The 24180-nt window shown below is 46.2% G+C and overlaps 2 protein-coding genes across 2 annotated transcripts; both read right to left on the minus strand.

Moving 5' to 3' along the window:
* Window positions 1-3988: 3988 nt before the first annotated feature.
* LOC119388317 (uncharacterized) lies at window positions 3989-6613 on the minus strand. The gene is made up of 6 exons (XM_049413093.1): window positions 6496-6613; window positions 5735-5806; window positions 5565-5618; window positions 5366-5437; window positions 5112-5183; window positions 3989-4005 (listed from the first exon to the last, which is right to left on the minus strand). Exons 1-6 carry the CDS (start codon window positions 6512-6514, stop codon window positions 3989-3991), a joined length of 306 nt encoding a protein of 101 aa, XP_049269050.1. The 5' UTR covers window positions 6515-6613.
* Window positions 6614-18822: 12209 nt separating this feature from the next.
* Window positions 18823-20671, minus strand: LOC119383304 (solute carrier family 2, facilitated glucose transporter member 8). The gene is made up of 2 exons (XM_037651381.2): window positions 19174-20671; window positions 18823-18957 (listed from the first exon to the last, which is right to left on the minus strand). The coding sequence occupies exons 1-2, from the start codon at window positions 20665-20667 to the stop codon at window positions 18823-18825; spliced, it is 1629 nt and encodes a 542-aa protein (XP_037507309.2). The 5' UTR covers window positions 20668-20671.
* Between the last annotated feature and the right edge of the window lie 3509 nt (window positions 20672-24180).

Here is a 24180-nt window from a genome sequence, read left to right on the forward strand (position 1 = left end):
GAAAATCCAATCGGACGTCGACTGTGTTTTGACGAAGTTCGACCGTAATGGAGCTTGAAAGGCAGCTTTGCCGCAATATGAGAGTCTAATGAGGTGAAGCATACTAAAAATCTGAAGTGGTCACTTTCAATCGGACGTTGACTGCATTTGTTTTTGGGAAGTTCGAATAGCTCGAATAGTAAAATTCCAGTGCGAATCGAATAGCAAACACTATTCGAAAAATATTCGAATATTCGCACACCCCTATTTATTATGTCAGAACATACGCATCCAACTAGGGCATTGCATATGTGCACCATACTGAAGTGCAAACACCGGACAATAAGTGTTGTAGTTCAGGCGAGCTGGTCATCCATGAACTTAGCTTGTATTAGCGTGGTACAAATAAGAAGTAGACACGACACGACAGACAGGTTAGCGCCTACCTGCCTGTCGTGTCTTGTCTACTTCTTATTTGTACCGCGCTAATACAAGAAGTACCGGACAATACAAGTGTTTAATGATGAGTGACAAGCTGGGGCTAGGTAAAAGATGCAGTACACAGTATTGGACTGTGTTTGCACTTAAAAATGGTGCAGAAGTGTGGGGAGTACAAGTTGTTGGGTAATATGTTCTTTCTGACATAACAAATCTTTCATTAGATTGTACCCAGACAACGCAATGGCGTCCTTTGGATACACCTAGGATGCGCTGCTTAGGATGTGTGGGAAGTTCTAAGGATGTCCCAAATAATTCCCGGAAACCTCCTGGAAGCCTCCAAAATGAGACAAAAAACGGGATCCATAGGACTTCCTCCCCATAGGACATCTCGGGATTTTATTGGGATTAGATTTGGATGTTGCACATTCCATTATCAGTACATGCAGCATTTAAAGGGCACATGCTAGTTAATAGAAAGAACTGTTTTTTTTTTGAAAGTCTTACATTTCTTTCAATGTTTTTAAAACCCCTGCAGCAATGCAATTCACTCCTGCTTTTTCATGTGACTGTAGGCCTATAATATGTTCAGTGGTTCTGTTGCTTTCTTCTTTGCTTATTTTCCAAATCTTGAAAACACTGCAAACACTGCTGCAAGGGCAGAACCCCACACATCTGCCTACAGAGCACTTTGCACGTAGAAGTTCCCAATGTAAAATAGAAGAACAACGGATCTTGCCCTATGTGTTTCAGTTTCAAGCCTGAATTAAAGAACAGCTTGAAGAAGCTTTCAAGCGCAGGTAAAGGAGCCAATGATAAAAGCTCTGAATTCCATGATCCTGTAACAGTTCTAGAACAGAGATGAGTACAGAAAAAGCAGTAGGACAAGTGCAACACATCTTATACTTTTCTGAAGATTGCTAAAGTTAGGCGTGTTCAGACAGAAAAATGAATTTTTAAAATACTCCGAGTATTTCTGGATTTGTTGTAAATGTATGACACTAGTTAATTGTCACACTATAACTTAGACAATATATAGTTCGTGCGAACAGAAGTTTGAATTCTTTATTTTACTGCACATTTGCCATGCATAAAGGGCACGCATATATATAATTAGGAAACATTCTCCTCACTGGAATTGTTAATACAAAGCTTAAAGTGATCATTTTCTTTCTCTGATGTTCCCTTAGCCTAACTGAAATTTTGATTTCCTGAAACACAATATCTTTACTAGCACACTCAACTTGCTTAATTCTCATCTACTAATGCTGAATTCAGGGTTGTATTTGCTTGCTCGGATGCTTTTGCGATTACTGCAGGGGCACTTTTTGAACAATGTACTATGTAGTGGACCTGATTTTAGCATTATACTATTGGTGCAGTTAATTACTCTTTGCTCTTAAATCTACAGGCTGTGTGCAAGTAAGAAAATTAAGTTTTAGGAAACAAAAAGTTCAGTTCAGCACAGGAAACAATGCACCAGAAAAATGATGGCACTGAATATGGCGTACATAAACAAGAAACGACAAAGAAGGAATGAAACAGTGGTGAAAAAAAAACACAAATTTTAATACACGCAATGCAGAGAATTGCAACAAATAACTGACCTTCAGGATTATCTTATTAGTTGAAAAAAAAAAGAAAGAAACTATTTTTGTTGCGCGGCAAGCCGCTCAGCAGCATGACGGAACCAGGTCGTCGCGGCCTTCTATAGATCCTTCAGGGTCGCATTCGGGTTTCGGATGTCATAAGTCAACACACCTGCATGCATAGAAGCAAAATTATTGTTCCTGTAAGTTTTGCACGCCACACAAAACTTGGGCCGGTATTGCACTCTTCTAGGAATTAAGGCAGCTTGCATGTGTGGTGCCAAGCCTGTAGGAACTGCGGAGCTGGGCAGCCTTCTTTGTTTCTCTTCGGTTTTCTCTTTCTTTCCGCCTCTCTTTTTTTTCCCTCCTTTTCCGTCTTGCTGTCTTTTCTTCTCTTTTTATTTTTATTTATTGCTTCCTCTGTCTTTATCTACTTCTTTCTCTTTCTAATTTTCTTTCTACCTTTTCCTGTTCTTTCTCTTTGTCTATTTCTCGCTTGCTTCCTCTGTTTTTCTATTTTTTTACATGCTTCTGCATGCGTAATGCCATGCAACGGCAGCATACGACAGCCCGGGCACTAATGTGCTCCACACTTAATATCATCATCAAGGCGCTCGAAGAACAAGACCTCCTTGGTGCGAGCACGCGCTCATTACGCTACAGATGGCTATGTTATACGCGGTTTTGCCTGCATTATGCCAAGCGATGACAGCATACGGCAGCCCTGGCCCCAAAAGTACTACACACATAAAAACTTGAAATACCAGGACTAATTGCAGCAAAGTATAAATAGAGAACCTAGCTATATTGAGTATACTGCTTGACAGAAGATTTCACAAAAAACCAAGTTATATCAAGCTTGCTACACCTGACTCACCGCACATCAGCTTGCAGAGGTGCAGTTCACAGAATTTTTTTCCCTTTGTGCCAAACCAACTGAAGCCCACTGCAGCATTCCAGCTGAGGAGGGACTGCAGTACACATGTTCTTTTCTGTTTCGTCGAATCTCCCCCTTGTACAGCCATGTGCTTTTTCTGTTAAAAGGAAACAAGAAGATATACAGCCAGAAAGATACATTGGGATCCAGTTTACTTTGAATGTTTTGCAACCTAAATAATCTTGTGGTAATAAAGAAATACAAGCTGGCTTCTAGCTTTACTTAAATTCTTTAGAACTGTCATACGCAGCTAGCTATGTAAAAATTCAACAGTACGTCATTAATCAGACTGTCATAAGTAATATTCCCATGAATTTATAAATGCCTAGTCACTCCAGCATGCTGTAGTTACACGACAGGCACCATTATACTGAGCTTAGGCCATGAAGCAGAGAAATTGCCATTTGATCATGAGCTTGGCTGTCTGTCTCGAGCTTCTCCTCATACGCAAGAACATCCGCCACATTCGAGAAAGGCAGGTCTGGGAGGCCATGAGGGTGCGGAGCTGCACTGTCGGCATTACTTAGCAGCTCATTGAAATATTGCGAATGGGCTTGCTGGGTGTGCTTCATGCTATTTAACATTTGTAATATCTTTTCCATGAAGGCTGAAAAAGAAGTGATGGCATCAGTGTTACGAAAGTTTTCAGTTCAGCACTATGTCTAAGATGAAAAACTACCGCAATGATTCGAACATAGCCAGGCTTAAGGTAACTAGAGGTATGTAATGTTCAAAGTGCTTTGCTTTTCCAGGTAGCTATAGGTTAGCCTATAGCTTTAAAACTTTTCAGTGCATTATATGGCAACACATGAAAAGAAAAACGGTCATGAACATTGCTGAGAGTTACTCGTAGGAGCGCTAACAGCAAAGCATGAGTCTTCTTTGCAATAAGAATTGTTAGGGTTTTACGTTCCATACCACGACATGATTATCGTAGCCAAAAATTTTGACCACCTGGAGTTCTTTAACATGCACTGAAATCTACGTACAGCCTTCTTTGCAGTTTTTGCGACACTGGTTTGGTGATAACAGTGTAAGTGAGGATCTACGATTTGATCGATGCTGCAGCAGCACCACGAGCACAAATGTTTTATAAGTTAGATTTACCAGCGCAAAAAAGACAGGACATTTAGGGAGGACACACACACATAGAGTTGCTGTGTCCTGTCTTTTTTGCGCTGGTAAATCTATCTTAATCATGAACCAACTCGCCCAAGCAGCCGTTTTAGCAAAGTTTTATAAGTCCCCGCTTGCACACTAGCAACCATCGTTGCTCAAATGCCGAAGCATGCTCCGCACCCCCCCCCCCCCCCAAAGAAGAACGAAGGGATAAACTGCGCCACTGACTTATGGTTAGAATGACAGAAAGCTGAGCTAGTTTGTAGATACTCATATTAAAGAGACAGGGCGTGCGAACACGTACACAAGAGAGAAGCCAAGATGTCAAGGCGTTTGTGGTGTCTTGAGTTCCCTCTTGTGTTCATGTTTGCACGCCCTGTCTCTTCAACATGACTCATGGTAGTGCGTCACTGTGTCACAACGACAATGGGAAAGTATGTTATGTCAGCAGCAACATACAATTTTTTTTCATTTGTGTTACGTGGCTGCGGCATAAGGGAGGGTAATGAATGCTCACACTAATACTATTATCATGAAACCAGAGCAAGGTGAGGCAGACTGTGCAGAAGCTATGCTGTTTGCGTTTCTATTTATGCTGATACATAGCATATATGAAGAAAATAGGACACTGCCCAGATACACGAGCTCAAGAGATGGAGGTGGAGCAATACAGCAGGCTGTTACATTGCTTGAAAGCAAATCGTATTACTGGTGACAGTCATTGTAAGATGGGTTCTGCCATAATTTTTTCCATCATGAAGCCAGCAACCCAACTAAAAAACTAAGCTGATTTAGTGCTAAGAATATCGCCTTCCGTTTCCAACACGTTACAATAAAAAACAATGCTAGTGGAATTAATTTCACTCTTCTGGGCATGCATTATCACATATGTGTATAGTACATCGACAGTACAAAGGAAACATTTGCCTCAAGTAAACATGAAGCAAGAAAACACATAAACAAGAGTGCAATTTTTCCCTTAGTATTAATAGGACCCAAGGACACTGAACAGTATGAACTGTAACCATTAAAGAAGGTGAATGACATACCGAGCACTTTTGGGTCTTTTTGTGACCTTGTAGCCCCGGTCAGATATGCGGGTCCTGGACTGTACGGTGAATCTGAACATAATTGACACCACAAGTTAACATCTAGAGTTACACAGACAGGCAGACAGAGATAAAATAGATACAGAGACAGGCAGGCAGGCTCAAAACACCTGAAGTGGGCAAAGAATTCTCAATTTAACGAGTAAATGTAAATAAACTACAGCAACATGCAATAAGACATCAGAATGACATACCAAGCATGCTCGGTTCCATGTGTGGCCATGCAGCCACAGCAAGAGTTGAGGATACTGGTATGTGCGATGAGCCTGAGCATAAAACAGACTACAGGCATTTGGCCTGGCCATAGCACAATGACTGTACAACAAAACAAGGTAAAAACTGGAAACATTGCATAACAGCAACATAATGATGTATACCCCATAAATGACATACCATGGGATTGCAGTTCCGTAAAAGAGTTGGCAGCTTCCAACATGTGCAAAGCACCTAAAACATAGAAACCACAGTTTGCACTCCACCTTGCCGCACAATGCAAAAGCAAAAGCACACACCCAACCGCAGCAAGATAAAACATTGCTATGTGAAACTGCAGAATGACATACCAAGCATGCGCGGTTCCGTGTGTGGCCTTGCAGCCGCAGCAAGAGTTGAGGATACTGGTATGTGCGATGAGCCTGAACATAAAACAGACCACAGGTATTGGGCACATGGTAAACATGTCCGAGAGCAGATTGAAGCCCTTCACACAAACCAAAATGACAATAATGTCCAGAATCCAGCAGTAGTGTGACATTTGCCACTCTTGGGTGTGGACAAAAGCGCCCTGGCGCTACTTGATAGCTCACAAAGGCAAGAATACGAGCGAAGAACTTTTAACAGATTTTTGACGGCATCGTGAGGCACACTTGACTCTAAGCTCCATTGTCACAGGTCTTCTCTCAACGATGCTATATCCAGTTCTTTCAATATACTTGAGTTAGAATCCGTTGCAGTGTCCTGCTGTGTAAGGCATCTGTGGCACCCGTCGGGCACGTTATCGGGTTCCACGGGAACGCTGTTCATGTTGTCACCAGTATGGTGCTCCTAGTCGCAAGATTCTAGCATGCCGCCATAAATGCCGGCACTCGCAACTTGGCCGAGCGAACGGTTCAGAGGTGGTTCGGGAACTTCTGGCTGATTGGAGGTAAAAGCGACACGTGAAAGATTCTCCTCCGCGTTAAAACATTCGCCAGCAGCTACCAATATTGCGCGCACATCGGCCTGCACGGCGTGACTGATCAGCAGTCGATCTCGACATGGAAGCCATGTTTAGGCAGATGAACACAACAAACGTGGAATAATGATAAATGCAACGATAACTTACTCTCGTATTCGCTTTCCATGGCGCGCGCTTCCCGCCAAGCGTATGCAAGTTGTAAAGATAAAAAAAAACAGGGCCAACACACGTGTATCTTCACGCTTGACAGATCAAAAAAACAGTAGGAAAACAACACTTACCTTCGATTACAACCAGCTTCGCGAACCCAAATTTCAGAGTGCGCGCGAATTGTAACTGTTGTAACAGAGGTAACAGCACGCACCGCACGCAGACAACACGCTTCAAATGCGGAACTATAGAAACAAACCGCAGCCACAGCCGTGTTGTCGTAATGCTGTCGTACATATAATGAGCATAAAATAAAAGAAAAAGTTAAGAAACTACAGCTCACGGCAGGGTTCTGTTTGGTGTCGCAGAAGTCTGTTGCCAGACTGAGAAGCGCGAAGCGGCTCGTGGGTCGCGCCCCAGTGACACGGGCACACCACGGACGCTGGCAAAATACTGAGGAGGGCGAAGCGGCTCGTGGGTTACGTGCGCCCCAATGACACGGGCACACCACGGACGCTGGCAAAATACTGAGAAGGGCGAAGCGGCTCGTGGGTTACGTGCGCCACAGTGACACGGGCATACCACTGACTTCTGCGACACCAAACAGAACCCTGCCCAGCTCACTTCAATTACGAATTACAAATCTTTTGTTTTCATAATTTTTCGCCGGTCCACTTAAAAGCAGTGTACATGTAAAACGATACATTCGAAGAGCTGAAACCGAAACTGATCGCCGCTTCTCGAAAGGAGCACACAGGAAGGTTAGTTTTACATGGGAAGGTTTCAATCCCCATTAATGTTTAACTCAACGTTACTAGAACAAACTAGTAACGTTGGTTTAACTATATTGAACTTTTTCGTGTACCATCTGAGCTAAGTACGTTGAAACAGTTTAGTGTGAGCAAGGTTGATCGCATGCATAAATGTGGTTCCGAATAAACGAGCAACGCGCAGCACATCACGCAATATATGTCGTTGGTCAAGGCGGACATGCTTTAATTAATTAAGGCCTGCACGAAAGAATAATTAGTATGCAAAACTTCAGCAAACAATAGCCGTTATGTGTTCTCGCCTGTTTAATTAATACATGTTAATTATTTGTGAAGGGTTGCGCAAGTTTCATATATGTATTGGTGCGATTTTAAACAATGATCGCTGGAAATGTACATAATTAATTCATGAAGACAACATGCATATATGTGTGCTAATATGAGTAAGTAGATTAAAAACGCGTGTGTTGATATGAGGCATGCATCCACCCATTCATGTCCTCTTCTGGGATGTTTAATGAGCATCCGTTCGCTGAAGTCTACGGGACACCCATATGACTTCCTTTATTGGATGTGGGACTTAGGTACTTGTTTGGGGCATCCTTATGACTTTTCGTGTTGTCTGGGTAAGCACTGGTGTCATTCCCCTTTCTAGTCCGCATCTATATATATATATATATATGTATACGTTTGCACTACAATCTTCAATGATGCATATCCACTAACTAGCCCGTGTTAGCTTTCACATTAGGTACTGGTAAAAATGAAAATACAGTGAAATACAGTGACAAATTCCAGCATCCTTTTCGCGTTTTGAGTAGGACTGATATTTTAAATCATGTTTAAAAGTAATAAAAACCGGTATGTCGCGCAGCCTAGCGGAAGAGCCTTGAAGCTGGATTATGGAGTCGATCACATTGCTGGACGTATCCGCCTCGTGCATCGGTATGGTGGCGCCACCGCTCGGCTCAAGCGGTTGCACCCTCTCCCAACCCCCCATAGGATCCCATGCATTTTGAATGAAGTTTGCGATTCCGTTGCGCAAAAACAAACTAGCGCCATCTCTCGACAATACGCCACACCGACGACGCAAAAGCCCCTCTTGCTTCCACCGATATGCCATGCTCCGAGGTGACCCCTCTCTCCACTTTCTTTTATTTCTTTCGGTGGCCGTGAGAGCGCGCGCTGTGAACTGTGGGATATATTGAAAGAAGTGGGCATAGGGGGCGACTGTATACAGCTTTTGAGGGAAATATACCGAGAAATTACAGTTTGTATAGAATGGGAAGGAATAAGTAGCAAGGACAGCTTTGAAATTAGCAAGGGGCTGAGACAGGGATGTCCTTTGTCCCCGCTGTTATTCATGCTGTACATGGTGGGGATGGAAAAAGCGCTAGAAGGTAGCAAAATTGGATTTAATTTGTCACACAAACAGGCCGGCACGATGGTTGAGCAGAAGCTTCCAGGTCTATTTTATGCTGATGATATTGTCTTATTTGCGGACAGTCAAGATGATATACAGTGACTGGCAGATATATGCGAAAGGGAATGTGAGGCTCTAGGACTAGGATTTAGTGCAACAAAATGTGGATTGATGGTATTCAATGATCGTGAAGACCATGCGGTCTTCATACAGGGCCAAAAAATACCGAGGGTAAGCGAGTACAAGTACCTCGGAGTATGGGTAAATGAGGGGGATAGATATATGGAGGTACAAGAGAAAGCATCGGTAGCAAAGGGAAAGAGGAATGCTGCAATTATGAAGCACAGAGCTTTATGGGGATACAATAGGTACGAGGTGCTTCGAGGGCTGTGGAAGGGTGTGATGGTCCCGGGGCTTACATTTGGGAACTCAGTGGTCAGAGGTACAATCAGGAATGGATGTAAGTCAAAGGACGGTGGGCCGCCTCGCGTTGGGCGCTCACGGGAAGACGACAAATGAGGCTGTAAAGGGAGATATGAAATGGACAGGCTTTGAAGTGAGGGAAGCTCAGAGCAAGATGAGATTCGAAGAGAGGCTGAGGAAAATGAAGAAGAGTAGATGGGCAGAGAAGGTTTTCAGGTATTTGTATAGAAAAAGCGTTGACACGCAGTGGAGAAAAAGAACTAGGAGGCTCACCAGTAAATATACGGCTAGCAGTGCGGGCGATATGGCAACAAGGAGCATTAAGCGGAAGGTCAGAGAGGCGGAGAGGACTTATTGGATGACAGCGATGGAAAAGAAGCCGGCTCTGAGTAACTACCGAAAGGGAAAAAACGAAATAAGGAGGGAAAGGTTTTATGATAATTCAAGGGGAAGCGCTTTACTGTTTGAAGCAAGGTCGGGCTGCCTTAGAACGCGGAGTTATAAAGCGAGATTCAGTAACAAAGAAGAACAATGTACATGCTGCGGGGGAACTAAGGAAACGATGGAACATGTACTGATTGAATGTGGCGATATTCACCCAGCCAAACGACCCGCTCTCTGGCGATGCTAAAAACTATGCCTTTTCTCTCTGCATAATGAGTGTGTAAACGTCATTTTGACGTTACGCTTTTTTATGGTTGTTTGATTGACAAATAACATGGCCTCCCTTCGACCAATCGGAGACGACTAATGGCGGCGAAAAGCATAGAAAAAAATCACAGCATATCCACGGAGTGAATGATGATGAGTGGGCGAAGCTGCGGAGGTTCATCGGTAAACCGTGAATCTTCCGTGAATTCTGCCCAGTACATCATCACCGACGTGAGATCGGGCGCGTTTATACTAAAGGTTCGATGAGTTATGACGACGTGCAGCTCACTTTAATTTTACATGTACGCTGTGAATTTTCATTGTTTAGAAAACCATTGCTTTAGAAAACATCTGGCGTCTTTCGTTAAGCAGCTGGCGTCTTTTCGTTTTGCTTTAGAAACATCTGGCGTCTTTCGTTGGTTTATTTCATCAATCAACGGCGTTTTGAACAAAATTTTTATTGTGTAATCACGCACAGGAGAAACCTCACCAGGCACTACCTTGGAGGTAAACAATGGCTGCTAATGGGAATGAGAGACAGAAGAAGTCGGCTTTAGCTAACACTTACACTTCTACTTCTACTAACGTTTCCTACTGGAACATGCCAATGGCTGCTAATGGGGAATGAGAGACAGAAGAATTCGGCTTTTAGTTAACGCGCACGCTGCGAATTTTTTATTGTTCAACAACGCACAGGAAAAATCTCCCACCGGCACCACCTTGGAGGTCAAAGCGTAAGACTGGTTACGCACTACGACTACGACTACGAGGGACGAACGGGTGCCGCCTTAAGGAGCTTCGCCCCTAAAAGGAATAAAATCGTTCCGCGATAGCACCCCAGGTATACGTGTGGGCACGAGTCTACAGGAAGCCTTGGGTTTTAGGGACAATAATGGAAAACTGAACACGTCCGCGATAGAAATTTATAAGTAAGAGACGGTTAGAGTATTGGTGGCAGAAAGGTAGAGATAAAGTACAAAAATAAATAATGGGGAAAAATAAAGGTCATTCTGCCTTAAAGGAGTGCTGACATGAATTTAAAAATTTTTCGGGTTGTTGCTCTAAATGAAAGCACGGGTGTCGAGAACCCTAAAAAGAGTGTTGTGGTGCCTGGGGATGCATTGCATATATTTTTAATACCGCTTCTTTCAACCAGCAGTTTCGGTTTCGGTTTCGAGAGGGCGGCTTCATAGTGACGTGTCAAGTCTGCCCGTGACGTCACGGGCAGACTGCAACCCACGAAATATGCACCTGCTGTCCTTTGCTGTCAGTCGAACGTGGTTCATGATGAGTGAACTGTCGTCCAGTGCCTCCGACAGTGATTTCTGTGATTTAGGCTGCATGCAGAACCCAGATTTCGCAAACCAAGTGAGCTGACTTGAAACGTCATAGGGCTCTCCATGCGGTGAAGCTGCCTTGCAGATGCTGGGAGATGAAAACTTTAAAATCAAACTGAAATATTTATACGTGTTTCCCGGATGCGATGTGGGGAGAGCGTTAACAGTACATGCCAAAGGAAACCAAAAACGTCCGTTTTGCTGCACTTCAAAATCGTGTCAGTACTCCTTTAAGAGGCAGAGAGATGGACCGTGAATTTATATTTTTTTGGTATAATAACTTAGATTTAATCAATGTGGATAAGGTATTAGGCCAACATAAAACAAGGAAGGTTTTTTTTTTTCTTCGAGCCTGGTGGCAGACATGTCACCGCCCCGTCCCGTTATAAAGGAGACGCTCATAGCATCCACATCCATTCATCATCCAGTAGCGCACCCAACAAGACCGGCTGGGCTCGTCGCTTTCGTCGCGTGTTCCTTGAACGTTGCAACGTTAATATTGTGTTAAGGCGGTGGCCACACGTCGGACGATGAGCCCTGATTTCGTTCAGCTGCTATCTCATCAACGGCAATGTTTCAGACGCCTCACTTGTGGACTTTGTCTGTTGGTTGCTGGACAAGATGGCCTCCTGCAAGACATCGTTTTTTCAGCTGTGTGTTAGTTCTCGGCGTCGTAGCAGTTGATGACGCGAGGACCGTCAACTGGTGCTACATCGTGGGAACCGCTGAAGTGACTGCAAGCTTGATGACATTGTGCCAGAATATTCTAGCGTACTGTACGCGCACGATTGTGCTACACTTAAAATACCGCGCTTGGCCTCGCGCGTCAACCTGGTACGCCTGTGTGCAACAAGTGTGTTTTATCGTTGTTGCGTCGCTTAATATTGAATGGCAATTGGAATACCGTTTTTGCAAAGGTAAGTGAAGCTGTAAGTAGTTGCCCTTCTATATGCTCGCAACTCCACGAACATTACTTCTAGAATCGCATTTATGTTGAGCTGCACGTACCAAAGGAGAATCTAGCATACGAGATACATTACACGCAGGGGCGTAGCCAGAAATTTTTTTCGGGGGGGGGGGGGGGGTTCAACCATACTTATGTATGTTCGTGCGTGCGTGTATATATACGCAAGCAAAACTGAAAAATTTCGGGGGGGGGGGGTTTGCAACCCCGCCCCCCCCCCTTGGCTACGCCCCTGATTACACGCGTGCGCATTTCCTATATAAATCTGAGTAATGCCACGCGATATAAGTCTGAGTAATGCCATGCTCAATTTAAAGCGCATGTGTTAGAGGATTGTGGCTTCAATGGTGAAAGTGATCAGATATTCCGAAATATGTGATTGCAATTGCAGTTAGAACCTTTCTCCATATGTTAACGCGGTCTGTGAACAAAACAAAAAAAAAACGCTGTGTGAAAAACGCTGTGTGAACGCATTATTGTGCAGCTGTGTGACGGCTCTTTAAAACGTTCAGCAAGTTAGATTTTGGTTTTCTTGGCCTAGTTGAATGCTTACGAGTGTTGGGCGAAGGATAAAAACGCGTGTCTTTTGTGCGTTTCTTAAGCAGGGCATACAGCCGTAATAGTCATTGTTGTGTGTACTGTTGGGGTGTTCAATAAAACAAGAATGCTGTTTTGTACTGCAACAGTTTTATTGTCACCTGTGTTAACAGATCACGCAAACAACTTGGACACATTGCACGTATAGAAACGTACGCAGTGCATCGCGCGCACGCATAAAAAACGGGCCTGTCATTTTAAACCATTAATGTAGAACAATCGACGTAACAAACGTCATGGTTTTCTAGTGGAGCAGCGTCGACAGTACAAATATCAAACCAGAATGAAAAATGAATAGAAAAACGGTGAGTAACGGGCGCTTTGCCCACGGCTTCTATGAGCCGCGCGTATCCACCTTTCGCCACCGTTCGCCGTTGGTGGCGCCACCAGTACAACTCAAAGCAGCAGCGCACGAGGCGGATAGCGCCAAAGCCGTGAGGGGCAGCATTCACAATGAGCGTAATGTCCTTTCGTGGTCGAAATAAGCGAGAACTGTGACTTCGGAAAGCTTCCTCTTCAGTTCGCCCAGGGTGTTTTGCTGTTCGTCTGTCCAACACCAGTCCACACCTCTGGCGGTGAGTTTCCTGAGCGGTTGGGTGAGGTGGGCAAGGTTTGGTATGAACCGACCGCAGTAGGTTACATGACCAAGGAGACTCTTTACTGGCGCTGGTGGGTGGTGATGCACCAAGAACTGCAGATACCTTGGCAGGGTCTGGTTACACGCCTTTGCTTGAGAACACGTGCCCGAAAAAGGTGAGTTCCTCTTGGTAGAACTTGCACTTATTGTCATCCAGTGTGAGACCACTTGCAAGTAGGCATTCTAGTGCGGCCCTAAAAGCTTCATCATGCTCTCTCTGTCTTTCCGTACACCAGGATGTCATCACTTACATTAAGTATGTTGGAAATATTGGTTAGAAGCTGTCGTATGGTGTCCTAGGAACACTTCAGCTGCTGAGTTGGTTCCGAAGTTGAGTCTCTTGTATTGGAACAGTCCAGCATGTGTAGAAAAAGTGGTGATCACACGAGACGATGCATCGAGTTCTAGCTGGTGGTATACGCAGTGATGCTACCGAGGACTTCTGATTTGGAGGAATTTTTGGAGCAGCAAAATTTTCATTTTGGAGCAGTTTGGAGCAGCAAGAATTTCCATTTGGAGCACATTGAAGCAGGTAATTTTGCATCTGGAAGCACTCTGGAGCAGCTAATTTCACTTGTTGGAGTACACTGGAGAAGCAAGTTGCATTTAAGTTCAAGCACATCAATAATTATTATGCGGCTCTTATGAAGAGCTAGTAATATTTTGATTCATTGCAAATCTCATGGGGAAATTTCAGGAGCACTCCCTTTTTCACTCGATATTGCAAAGATAAGGGCATCATGCAGTTGAATGTTTTGGAATAACCCCTTTAGCAATTATTTCTGACACTAGCAAATAAACAGAATACTGGAGCAATAAAATTGTACTTTATGAAATCACACTCTAAATACGTCTGGTTATCAGCAGACTTAGTAGACAAACGCCGCGACGTACAAAAGTGCCTCAGGGCTAAAGAGTCACACTGTACCTAATGCCTTCCCCTAAGACGACTCCAAGGCGAGAGCCAGCATCTTTTTCTTCTCGATCGATTGTACTGCTGGGCGCAACATGAGGTCACTTAGCTAGCCTCAAAAAGCCAACCTCCTCCGACACTCCCTTCCTTCTTTCTGAAGCCTCTCTGTGCTGTAGTAAAAGCATTCTTGCAGTGCTTCTAGACAACAGTTTGTGCATGCGGCGGGTAGCCTGGAGGATGGAGATCGGCTTCAAGTCGAGCTTCTCCAAAAAAGTCCGAAAATGCGTTCAACGGGGGGCTACATGATTTAAAAAAAACTTCTTTTTCATTTTACAGTGAAGCTGTTTATAACCAGGACATTCCATTGATATGTCGAAAACCCCCTAGTGCCCTCTAGGGTGCAGTGCAAAAAGAAAAAAAACCTAATGGAATTCCTTATGGGGCCTAAGACGACTCGAAGGCGAAAACCATCTGTTTTGTTTTCTCACGCGATAAATTGATGCTCCCCCCCCCCCCCCCCCGAAAGCTTTCTTGTGCACCTAACGTGTTTTTGCACCGCCTACATGATCGGCGCACCGATCACAGAGGCAGTGCAAGTGATCACATGACGTCACGGCGAAGTTTTGTCGATGCCGATATGAAGCGAAGCGGCCGTCTCCGTCACACGGAGGGTGTATGCGATAACATCACCCCGCGTGCGACGCCTGCCGTCGATTGCCCATCAAACAGGGAGGAAACATCCTGCCCGTCTTTCGTAAGGAGTATGAAGGGACGCCAGAGGAGCCGGGAAGCTGCGACGCTCGAAGGGCGCAGCCGCTGGCGCGCGCGCTATCTCGAGGCATCAGGAGACGGCTCGTAAACTTGCTGCGCTCTCAACGCTTACTTCGTGTTAACAGAACTGACAGCACGAAAAGCGCTTCGGTCTCTAGATCAGCCATGTTCCCTTAAACCAGCGTTTTGTTGAGTTACACGAGATCGTATCCAAAGGACCTAGCTGCTAGCCTTACTTCGTATAACAATTCAATTTCTTCGTATCGCATTCACTGCTTCGCAACCTGTAATTTTTTTGGTTATAAATAGGGGTGTGCGAATAGTGAAATTTCATCTCGAATCGAATTCGAATCGAATAGTGCCGAATAGTGGCAAAAATATCGAATATCGAGTACCAAATATTTTATTGAAAATATAAAGAAAAAACAACGGTAATCTTGTGCTTCATCGTCATTAGTGCTCAGGGCCACAAAAGTTCCTTCGGGCGCCGTTCACAGCAGCGTTTTAACTGCGCGCCGGAACGATGGGAGTTTCTGAACGAGTGGTGTGGTGCGGCAGTGACACAGCGTTAACAAACTTTCCCATGTGAAGCCAATCAGCAAGGGTTTCGCGGGTCAAAGTCGAGACTTATTACGGTGCTTGCGGCATGCGCGACCGAACTACTTCGCGACCGTCCGTGCGTTCATTTCGAAAGCGAAGTTGTGAAGGGCTTGAGGCGAGCTACCAGCAGGGCTTCTGGAACAGATGTCGTCCGCCGATCCGCCACACTTTCTCGCTACCGATTGGCCTAGACGTAACGAGCCTCTGCAGACAACGCGTTTTGCCGTCGAGTCTACTTGCACAACAGAAGCCGCGTCTACACCGTATATGGCATCATGGCCTGCTCGGTTAGCACGCGCGAGTGCTGTTTATTCAGCGGAATAATTCTTGGTCCGTGGTTGTAACTTCGGGTGGGTTGTAACCCGAGCCTCCGGAGCAGTTCGGTGCAATTTCCGTCGATGTTATCGATGGCAGGGGCGTAGCCACGTTAGGGCACACCCGGGCCCGTGCCCCCCCCCCCCCCCCCCGAAATTTTTTTTTGCCATAGCATACAGAGCAGAAAATGACACTCGACCACATCTGCCTGCTCGTCCCCACTACAGATCAAGGAGGTGCCCCCCCGAAAAAAATTTCTGCCTACGCCCCTGGTCGATGGCACAGTAAATCCAATTTGGCGCACTTTGGCGCAGTTGGCGCAGGAGTGGAATCACTGTATCCGTCTTTCAGATCAAGCATGGAGAATATGAGAGAGCCGTTTACAGGAGCAACTAACAAGGATGTCATCCACCGTTGGTGTGACGTGTCTCTCACGTTGGATGGCTTCATTGGCACAGCGCATGTCGACACACACTCGAATATGCTCGAGGACATGTAGATTCGGATTCCTGGAATTTCCTTCAGTCTTGTAGGGAGACCTATCATGGCCACGTGATAGGGAGACCTATCAGGACTGAGCCTTGCGGCGTTCCCTTACTGCCTAGGCTAAACTTTTGAGATTCTGTCTTGCGTAGTATTATTTTTGCAGTCCGGTCAGTAAGAAAGTCTTTTACATAATCGTAGACTCTTTTTCCTACCCCTAACTCTTGAAGATTTTCAAGTATAGCTTTATGTCATGTGTTATCGAAGGCCTTCTTAAGATCTCAGCCAAGTATAACTTAGTATCCTGTGCTGCGACACCTGCATTGATTATTCGATGTCAAACGGGGGTGTTTAATGGTAGAAGTCGTTACAACCGAACACGCGTTTGCCTACTACAAGGGCTAACTAGATTGGTTGGTTGGTTCCTAGAGGAATGGCTCAACCCACCACGGGGGATCGACCATGAATCGTGCAGCAGTGGCGCGGGCAGCTATCGCACGTCGTAGCCTTTCCCTTCTCTCTCAGTCAAGCCCCATGTCCATAGGCGTGCGCACGGACGGGAGGGGGAGGCGCAAAATCTACCCCATATATTGACCTCCCCTAGTCACCTAAGAGGGGGGGGGGGCGCAAAATCTGCCTCGTACATTGACTTAGTTGGGGGGGGGGGGAGCTGCGATGAACCTTCACCCCCCCTGATGGGGGAACCCTAGCTGCGCACGCCTATGCAGATGTCCACTACCTTCATTATCTCCTCTTCTGTCAAGAAATAGAAACTATTGAACATTATTTTTTGTCATGTCGCAGGCATTCATTACTTAGAAAACGATTTCTAGTTATACCATTTTCGAAAATAGATTTAAGTTTAACTGCAGAAATAGTACCATAAGCTTCGGTGCCTCCGTTTTGGGACATTGCTGCAGGCACGGTATTCGATGCGGTTTGTAATTTTATTCAAGCTACAAAACGTATTCTATTTTAGTATCTATTATCATGAAAAATGCGCGAAAAACGTGGACGAAGGGAGACAAAAACAGCACAAGCGCAAAGTCTCCACTTGAATAAATATTCTTACAGTAATTAAAAATTTGTTGAAATCTAACAGTCTAAATCGAAATCAATTCCAAATTGTTCTGGTCAGAGCAATACAGCTGTCTGGTCTGCTCGAAATTGCACGATTTTTTAATATATTGGCTGCCATTTCCTTTTTTCAATCTTTTTTTCTTAATTTACTTGTTTAATTACGTATTCTCGAAGTTATCAGCGACAAGTTACTATACGCAGTCTTGGCCAATCCCCCAGAGTGGGTATGTGTCGTAATTTTAAAGAAACAAACAGACGGTCTCAGGCGCCGGTTCAAGCATGAAAAATGTGGTATCCTGGACAAGGACTCGAAGTTGGAGCCTTGACCACAGAAACTTAATATTCCACCACTACTTTACACCACAGCCAAGTACAGTAATAGTAATGCAGCTTGCTCTGCAAGAAGTGCTTGCGGATAACAACGAGGAAGGCATACGATGAATTACTGCACGATGTTGAAGGGCATAAGTATCCTTGCAGACGCGTCTAAGCCTTCATAAACGACGTGTACAGTGCACCTAGCTCTGTGAAGGTAATGCCGAACAAATACATAATTTCGCGTGACTGTCATTTCCTCGACATGCAAAATTTCCAGCATCCATGTTCAGTCCAGAAGCAAATTTTAGTTACCGAGAGCAATTTTGAAAAGTGGCCGGAGATTTAAGTTTCATTACGTAACTCCAGCATATCATTAAAGAGACACTAAAGAGCAAAACGATTTTTCCAATATTAGTAAAGGACTCTTTCACGATACCAAAAACACCACGCTTGCGGCGAGAAGACGCTTAATAAGCGAGAAAACGCGCAAAAACAAAATGTGGGTTGCGACGCCACTTGCCGCACCATTCGCCTTGACGTCACATGTTTTGACGGCGTCTACTAGAGACTACGTAGTTCCTAATCGGTAAAAATGAAGTACTTTGTCCTCTGAGGGGGCCATAGACTTAACGTACCAAGTTTAGGGTAACCTTGTTGAGCCAAAGGCGCCAAAATACGATAAATACACTTTGAAATCCGTGACGTCACGCGGGGATATTTCGGCGCGAAATTTAAAAATGAAATTTTGAACTTGATTTTCTCCTTTATTAATAAACCTATGATGGCGAAATTAACTGCATTAGAGTTCTCCGAGCACAATTTATCGATCCAAACCGATTCATTGTTTCTATTTAGTGTCCCTGTAAAGTTTGCATCTCTCTCCAACTCTGAATAACCCAAACACACATTATACGCGCAGCGCGTTCATGTCATGCGCCAGCTCCGTCCTTGCGCGAGAACCACAAACATTTAGAGCACAGGGGCATCTCACACATGACTCGGGCACAAAAAGGACACTTTATTGTAGCAGAGTGGGTAGAGGCTAGTTTGCGCCTCCGCCACCACCTCCGCCACCACCTGCGCCACCACCTCCGTCCTTCTCGGCCTTTTGGTTCTTGGAAGGACTTCTGGGCGCAGATTCCGTGTGTGGCGCCTCGGACACGGTGCTTTTGGAGACCTTTCGATTGGGTGACATGGTCTTATCAGGAGAGGTGAGCTTAGAATGTGTAGACGGCACCGAAGGCCTCTTAGGAGAAGGAACAGCCTCGGAAACGGCGGCGGTGGTGGCGGCGGTGGCGGCATTGGCGGTGGCGGCGTTGGCGGCGTTGGCGGCATTGGCGGTGGCGGCGTTGGCGGCGGCGGCGGTGGTGGTGGTGACGGCGATGGTGGTGGCGGCGGCGGCGGCGCCACCGGGTCCTGGTGATGGAGCGGCATGGGGCGGCGCGGGAGCAGTGGCCGGAGTTACTTCAGCGGCGACTGGCTCAGAAGGCTTCTTCAGCGGTTCATGCCCGCTGCGGAAGGCGGCCTCAATCTCCTCTAGCGTTTTTCCTTTAGTCTCCGGAAGCGTGAGCACGACCACGAAGAAGGATGTGATCATGACGATACAGAAGAACCAGTAGGTGCCGTACGGCTTAAGCAGGTCGATCATGTCGTTGAACGTCTTGGTCACCACAAAGGCCATAGTCCAATTGAAACCGGTACACATACCCGTAGCGAAGCCGCGCACACGTAGCGGCAGAAGTTCGCCCATCATGAGCCACGGGATGGGACCCATGCCGCAGGAGAAACCGATGATGAATAGCGACAGGCAGACGAGAGGCAGCCACCCGATCGACTCGACGGCTTCGTCGCCCTTGGTAGCCTTGACGTAATGGTAGCCGCCCAGCACGCCCAGACTGAGCGCAAGCAGCGCAGCCGATGTGAGGAGCAGCACGCGCCGGCCGCCCTTGTCCATCACCATGGTGGCGCCCAGCGTGGCGATCACCTGCACTACTCCGATGATCACCATGCAGTCTTCGGGCGGAATGGTCGTGCCTGCTGACTGAAAGATGGACACAGCGTAAAACATGACAGCGTTGATTCCCGACAGCTGTTGCGCGAACATGAGGAAAAGGCTGATGAGGATCGGCTTGTAGATGAACGGCTGCTGCAGTTCCTTTACGTGGAATTTTTCGGAGGGGCTCATCTTGAGATTCATCTCTATGGCGTTGCGCTCCGCTTCGTGGTCGGTGCCCGGACCGTAGAGAAACTGGAGGGCCTTGAGCGCGTCCTCACGCTTGCCTTTCTGCAACAGCCAGCGCGGCGACTCAGACATGAAAATCATGAGCACGGCCATTGCAGCCGGCACAGTGAGACAGAGGATGGCTAGAGAACTCCAGCTGAGGTACTTGCCAAAGAAGAACACACCGAGGATGCCGATGGTGACGGACAGCTGGATGCCAGCACCGAGCGTGCCACGCACCTGAGGCCGGCTGATCTCGGACACGTACACTGGCACGGCAAGCGATATAAGGCCCGTGAAAAAGCCGGTGACGACGCGGCCGAGGCAGAGCACGACCACTGTGCTTGCGGTGGCGATGAGTACCCAGCCAGCTATGAAGCCGAGCGAGGAGAAAATGATCGACAACTTACGGCCCAAGCTGTCCACCAGAAATCCGGCTACCAGTCCTCCCGTGAGCGCACCCAGCGTCATCAGCGAGCCAAACCAGCTCTCCTCACTCTCGTTGATTTCCAGGCCTCCTTCGGTGAAGTTGCTTTGGAGGCTCGGTATCGCTGGCGACGAGTACCCCAAATTAGTGCCCATGGCCACTGAGCCGAGCCAGGCGGAGGCGGCCGCCACATAGAAGAGCTCAAAGCCCTTGGGCCCGTCCTCCTTCTTTTCGGCCATGGGGCGCTACGGGCCTCCAAGCATCCCCGAACAACGCCGCTCGCGCACCGTGGCCAGCCCCGCGAGAATGCGATCGCCAGAGTGCGCCAGCTTACGGGCGCGTGCCGTGATCGACACAAGAGGGCATGGTCAAAGAAAAAGAAGATATGGGCCTGGCACAAAAGTCTTGGCCCATTACCAGAATGGACATGTTCCACAGTGTTGAGGAATCAATCAATCAATCAATCAATCAATCAATCAATCAATCAATCAATCAATCAATCAATCAATCAATCAATCAATCAATCAATCAACATAACACAGGTGTGGCCGGATGACGAGCTCACATTAGATACTGTGCACATCCGAGTCGCGATGCCCGCAGTTTTACAAGCTTGAGGTTGGCCGTGCGTCGTATAGACAGAAAATTGTCATCATCATGAACCGGTACTGGCTCTCTTCGCCATTGTCGTCTTTGCTTCGCTCCCAGAACACATGCGCCCATTCCTCCGGCTTGGGATGCAATAACTTTGATGGGCTAGAGAACGAGTACAGAGGGAGAGAAATAAAGATAGAGAACGGGAGAAATTCTTGGCGAGAGCAAGCATAGCCATGTATAGTATAGTATAGAAAAAGGTGGGAAAGAGAGGGTAAAAGCCTAGCCAAGCGAGGTGACCCTCAAAGCTTTCGCTGTAGAGTTCCCCGGTTAAATTATTACCTGCATAAATCTGGCTTCTCATTAACTAAATCTCTGTGAATTTTGCAATGAACCGGAAACAATACATCACTTTTTTCTATCATGCCGCCGTTTCGCCTCACTCCGTAGAATGTTTCTGGAAATGCCGACTGGTAGGCTGGGCTTACAATTTACTACTTCTAGCCTGTTGTCGTTTGGAGCGAATCAGTTTGGGGCAAGCCGCAGTGCTATGATGACTGCGCTACACAAGTTCATTCAAGCAACAGGAAGAGTACGCTGCTAGTGCTGTCGACCACTGAAGCAAGCTTTTTTTTTCCTTTTTTTACTATTCATTTTTTTTTCAATCGTTATCCTATGGCTTTTTTAATTTCTTAACTCTTTCACTTTTTATTTGCATCGCGTTTCGTTATTTCTTTTTGAAGTTTCATAGGGTTTACATTTCCCTTTATAATTGTCAGTGTGGACAATCCCCCTCGTGGGTATGAGCCAGTCTCCTCAAAGGGACACTAAAGCGAAACAATGATTTGGTTTAGATTGATAAAGTGTGCTCGGAGAACTCTTGTGTAGTTTATTTCACCACCATAGGTTTATTATTAGAGGAGAAAACCAAGTTCAAAGTTTCATTTTTAAATTTCGCGCCGAACTTTGTAATTCGTGACGTAAAAGACTTCAAAGAGCATTTAACGTATTTTGGCGCCAGCGGCTCGACGAAATTTCCACAAACTCGTTATGTCAAGTCTCTGGCCCCCCCAGAGGGCAATGTATTTCGATTTAACCGATTAGGAACTACGTAGGCCCAAGCAGGCGCCGTCAAAAATATTTGACGTCACGGCAAATGGTGCGGGAATTCCAAGGTGGCGTCGCCACCTGTATTTTCTTTTCGCGCGTTTTCTCGCTTATTAAGCGTCTTCGCGCAGAAAGCGTGGTGTTTTTGGTATCGTGGAAGACTGCTTTACTAATGCGAGAAAAATCATTTTGCTCTTTAGTGTCCCTTTAAGGCGACAAACAAACTGGTGCCCGCCAGTTCTGCTGTGACCCTACCTTGCGCGACTTAGTGTAAGCTGCGCTAATTTTTTTACATGTTTTTAAGTTTACCACAACGAATTTGTTAATATTTTATTATAACCACGAGTAAATATTTGAGCGCTTTGGGTGTATACTGTTGCCGTTATAATTAGCCTAGCTCACGCCATCTCATTAGCCATTTCACATGAAGCCCAACATACATCATGTCAGCAAGGTTGCAGTCGTAATATAGGCATCTAGCGCTGAAGCTTTCCACAGTTACAACAGCGACAGAACACATATAGCCGGCGAGTTGAGCAAGCAAAATGTAAGTAGACTGTAAGCAAAAAAAAAGCCGAGATGGGAGTAAATGGACTTGTCCTCTAGCGCACGCCCCGATGGGGGTTTTATATACTCCGTCCAGGGGAGTAAAAAATTTACCCCCCTTAAGGACGGAGGTTTTGGATGGACTGAGGGGAGTATTTGTTTACATCCATCGGGGAGCTTTTCCAGGTAAGTATGGGAGTAAATTTTTATAACCATCGAAGAAAAAAAGTGCTTTTCGCTGTCGCACTATGCGCCAGAGAATCTTTAATTAAAGTAGCATCGAAACACGCAAACTCAATCACACGTACACAAACATGCACACAACATTCGCGAATAATACAACACTCACACCGACAACCGCTTGCCAACCGCGCTTCACAAGCAAACCTTGGTCACCGAGTATATATATATATATACTCGGTGCCTATATATATATATAGGCACCACATCTTGACCTCCAATGTAGCTCAGACGGGACATTTTTTTCCACGTAATTAGGCAACAAACATTCATGGCGTAAGTGTAAATTTGTGTTGGACTTATAGATACCATTGAGGCACACCTATCCTTTACTATAAACCCGCCTAAAATTCAAAGCCTTTTTAATTAGCGAATTTCGATTATCAGCTGGCACTCTGTCGCATGGGATGTATCCGCCTCAGCACTACTGTGCGTGAGTCTGTAAAATGCACATAATCGTACACGAACCACGAGCGGCCGTGCGCGAACGCTTCAGCGGCACACATTCACGAGCAACACCGGCGAAGAACCGCGTGACGGCGTCGCTAGGCCACTAGGCCTCTCCCAAGAGCTCGCGATCACAAAATGCTTGCTGCTGTACAGTTTTCGTCGCCGTTATATTACGCACACATTGCCGCTATCCGAGTCCGCTATCCGCGTTAAGCTACGGAGCGATGCACTTACAACGAACGAGACGGCTCGTAGTCGCGGTTCCTGTTGCTCGCAGTGCATCGGCGGTCGCATGTTGGTTCAATCTGTCTCGTATCGGCGCTCGCCTTCTCGCTAGACGTTTGACAGCAGTGGTTGCATGGCGCAAAAGAGACAATTTAAACTTATTCATTCCAGCAGCTTTTATTTTCTGTGAAACATATTCTTTGCTTCACAGGTGGCCGGTGCGAGCTCGTAGAACTCACCACGGCGACCGGTGTGGCGGTGCGAGTTCGCTACGCCGCCGGCTTGGTACCGATGACGTAGCGAAGCCTTCTTACCGCTTAGAAGTTGCAGCCGGTGAAACATCGGTTCGGTGACACTCCGAGAAGCAAGCGTTGCCGGTGGTCAGGACGAGCGCGTCGCCGGCGCAGCTCACACACAGGCCGCCGGCCGGCTTGATGCCGACGACGTAGCGAAGCCTACTTCTTACTGCTTCGAAGTTTTAGCCGGTGAAACTCCAGAAACAACCCGCTGACGATCGCAACAGCTTACTTTTGTTACCGATGAAATTATTCTTCGCACTTCTTCGTAACTCGACACGTTGAAGCGAGGTA

The sequence above is a fragment of the Rhipicephalus sanguineus genome, chromosome 1 (genome assembly GCF_013339695.2).
Source record: "Rhipicephalus sanguineus isolate Rsan-2018 chromosome 1, BIME_Rsan_1.4, whole genome shotgun sequence".
NCBI lineage: Eukaryota > Metazoa > Arthropoda > Arachnida > Ixodida > Ixodidae > Rhipicephalus > Rhipicephalus sanguineus.

What these genes read in the sequence shown, in the direction of transcription:
- LOC119388317 (XM_049413093.1), bottom strand. An exon ending in CACGGAACCGCGCATGCTTG is followed by an intron (nt 5,619 to 5,734) that starts GTATGTCATTCT and finishes TCTATGTTTTAG; the next exon opens with GTGCTTTGCACATGTTGGAA. An exon ending in CATGGAACCGAGCATGCTTG is followed by an intron (nt 5,184 to 5,365) that starts GTATGTCATTCT and finishes AATTATGTTCAG; the next exon opens with ATTCACCGTACAGTCCAGGA.
- LOC119383304 (XM_037651381.2), bottom strand. Translation starts at nt 20,667, where the DNA reads ATGGCCGAAAAGAAGGAGGACGGGCCCAAGGGCTTTGAGCTCTTCTAT. An exon ending in CCGGTGGCGCCGCCGCCGCC is followed by an intron (nt 18,958 to 19,173) that starts GCCACCACCATC and finishes CCCAATCGAAAG; the next exon opens with GTCTCCAAAAGCACCGTGTC.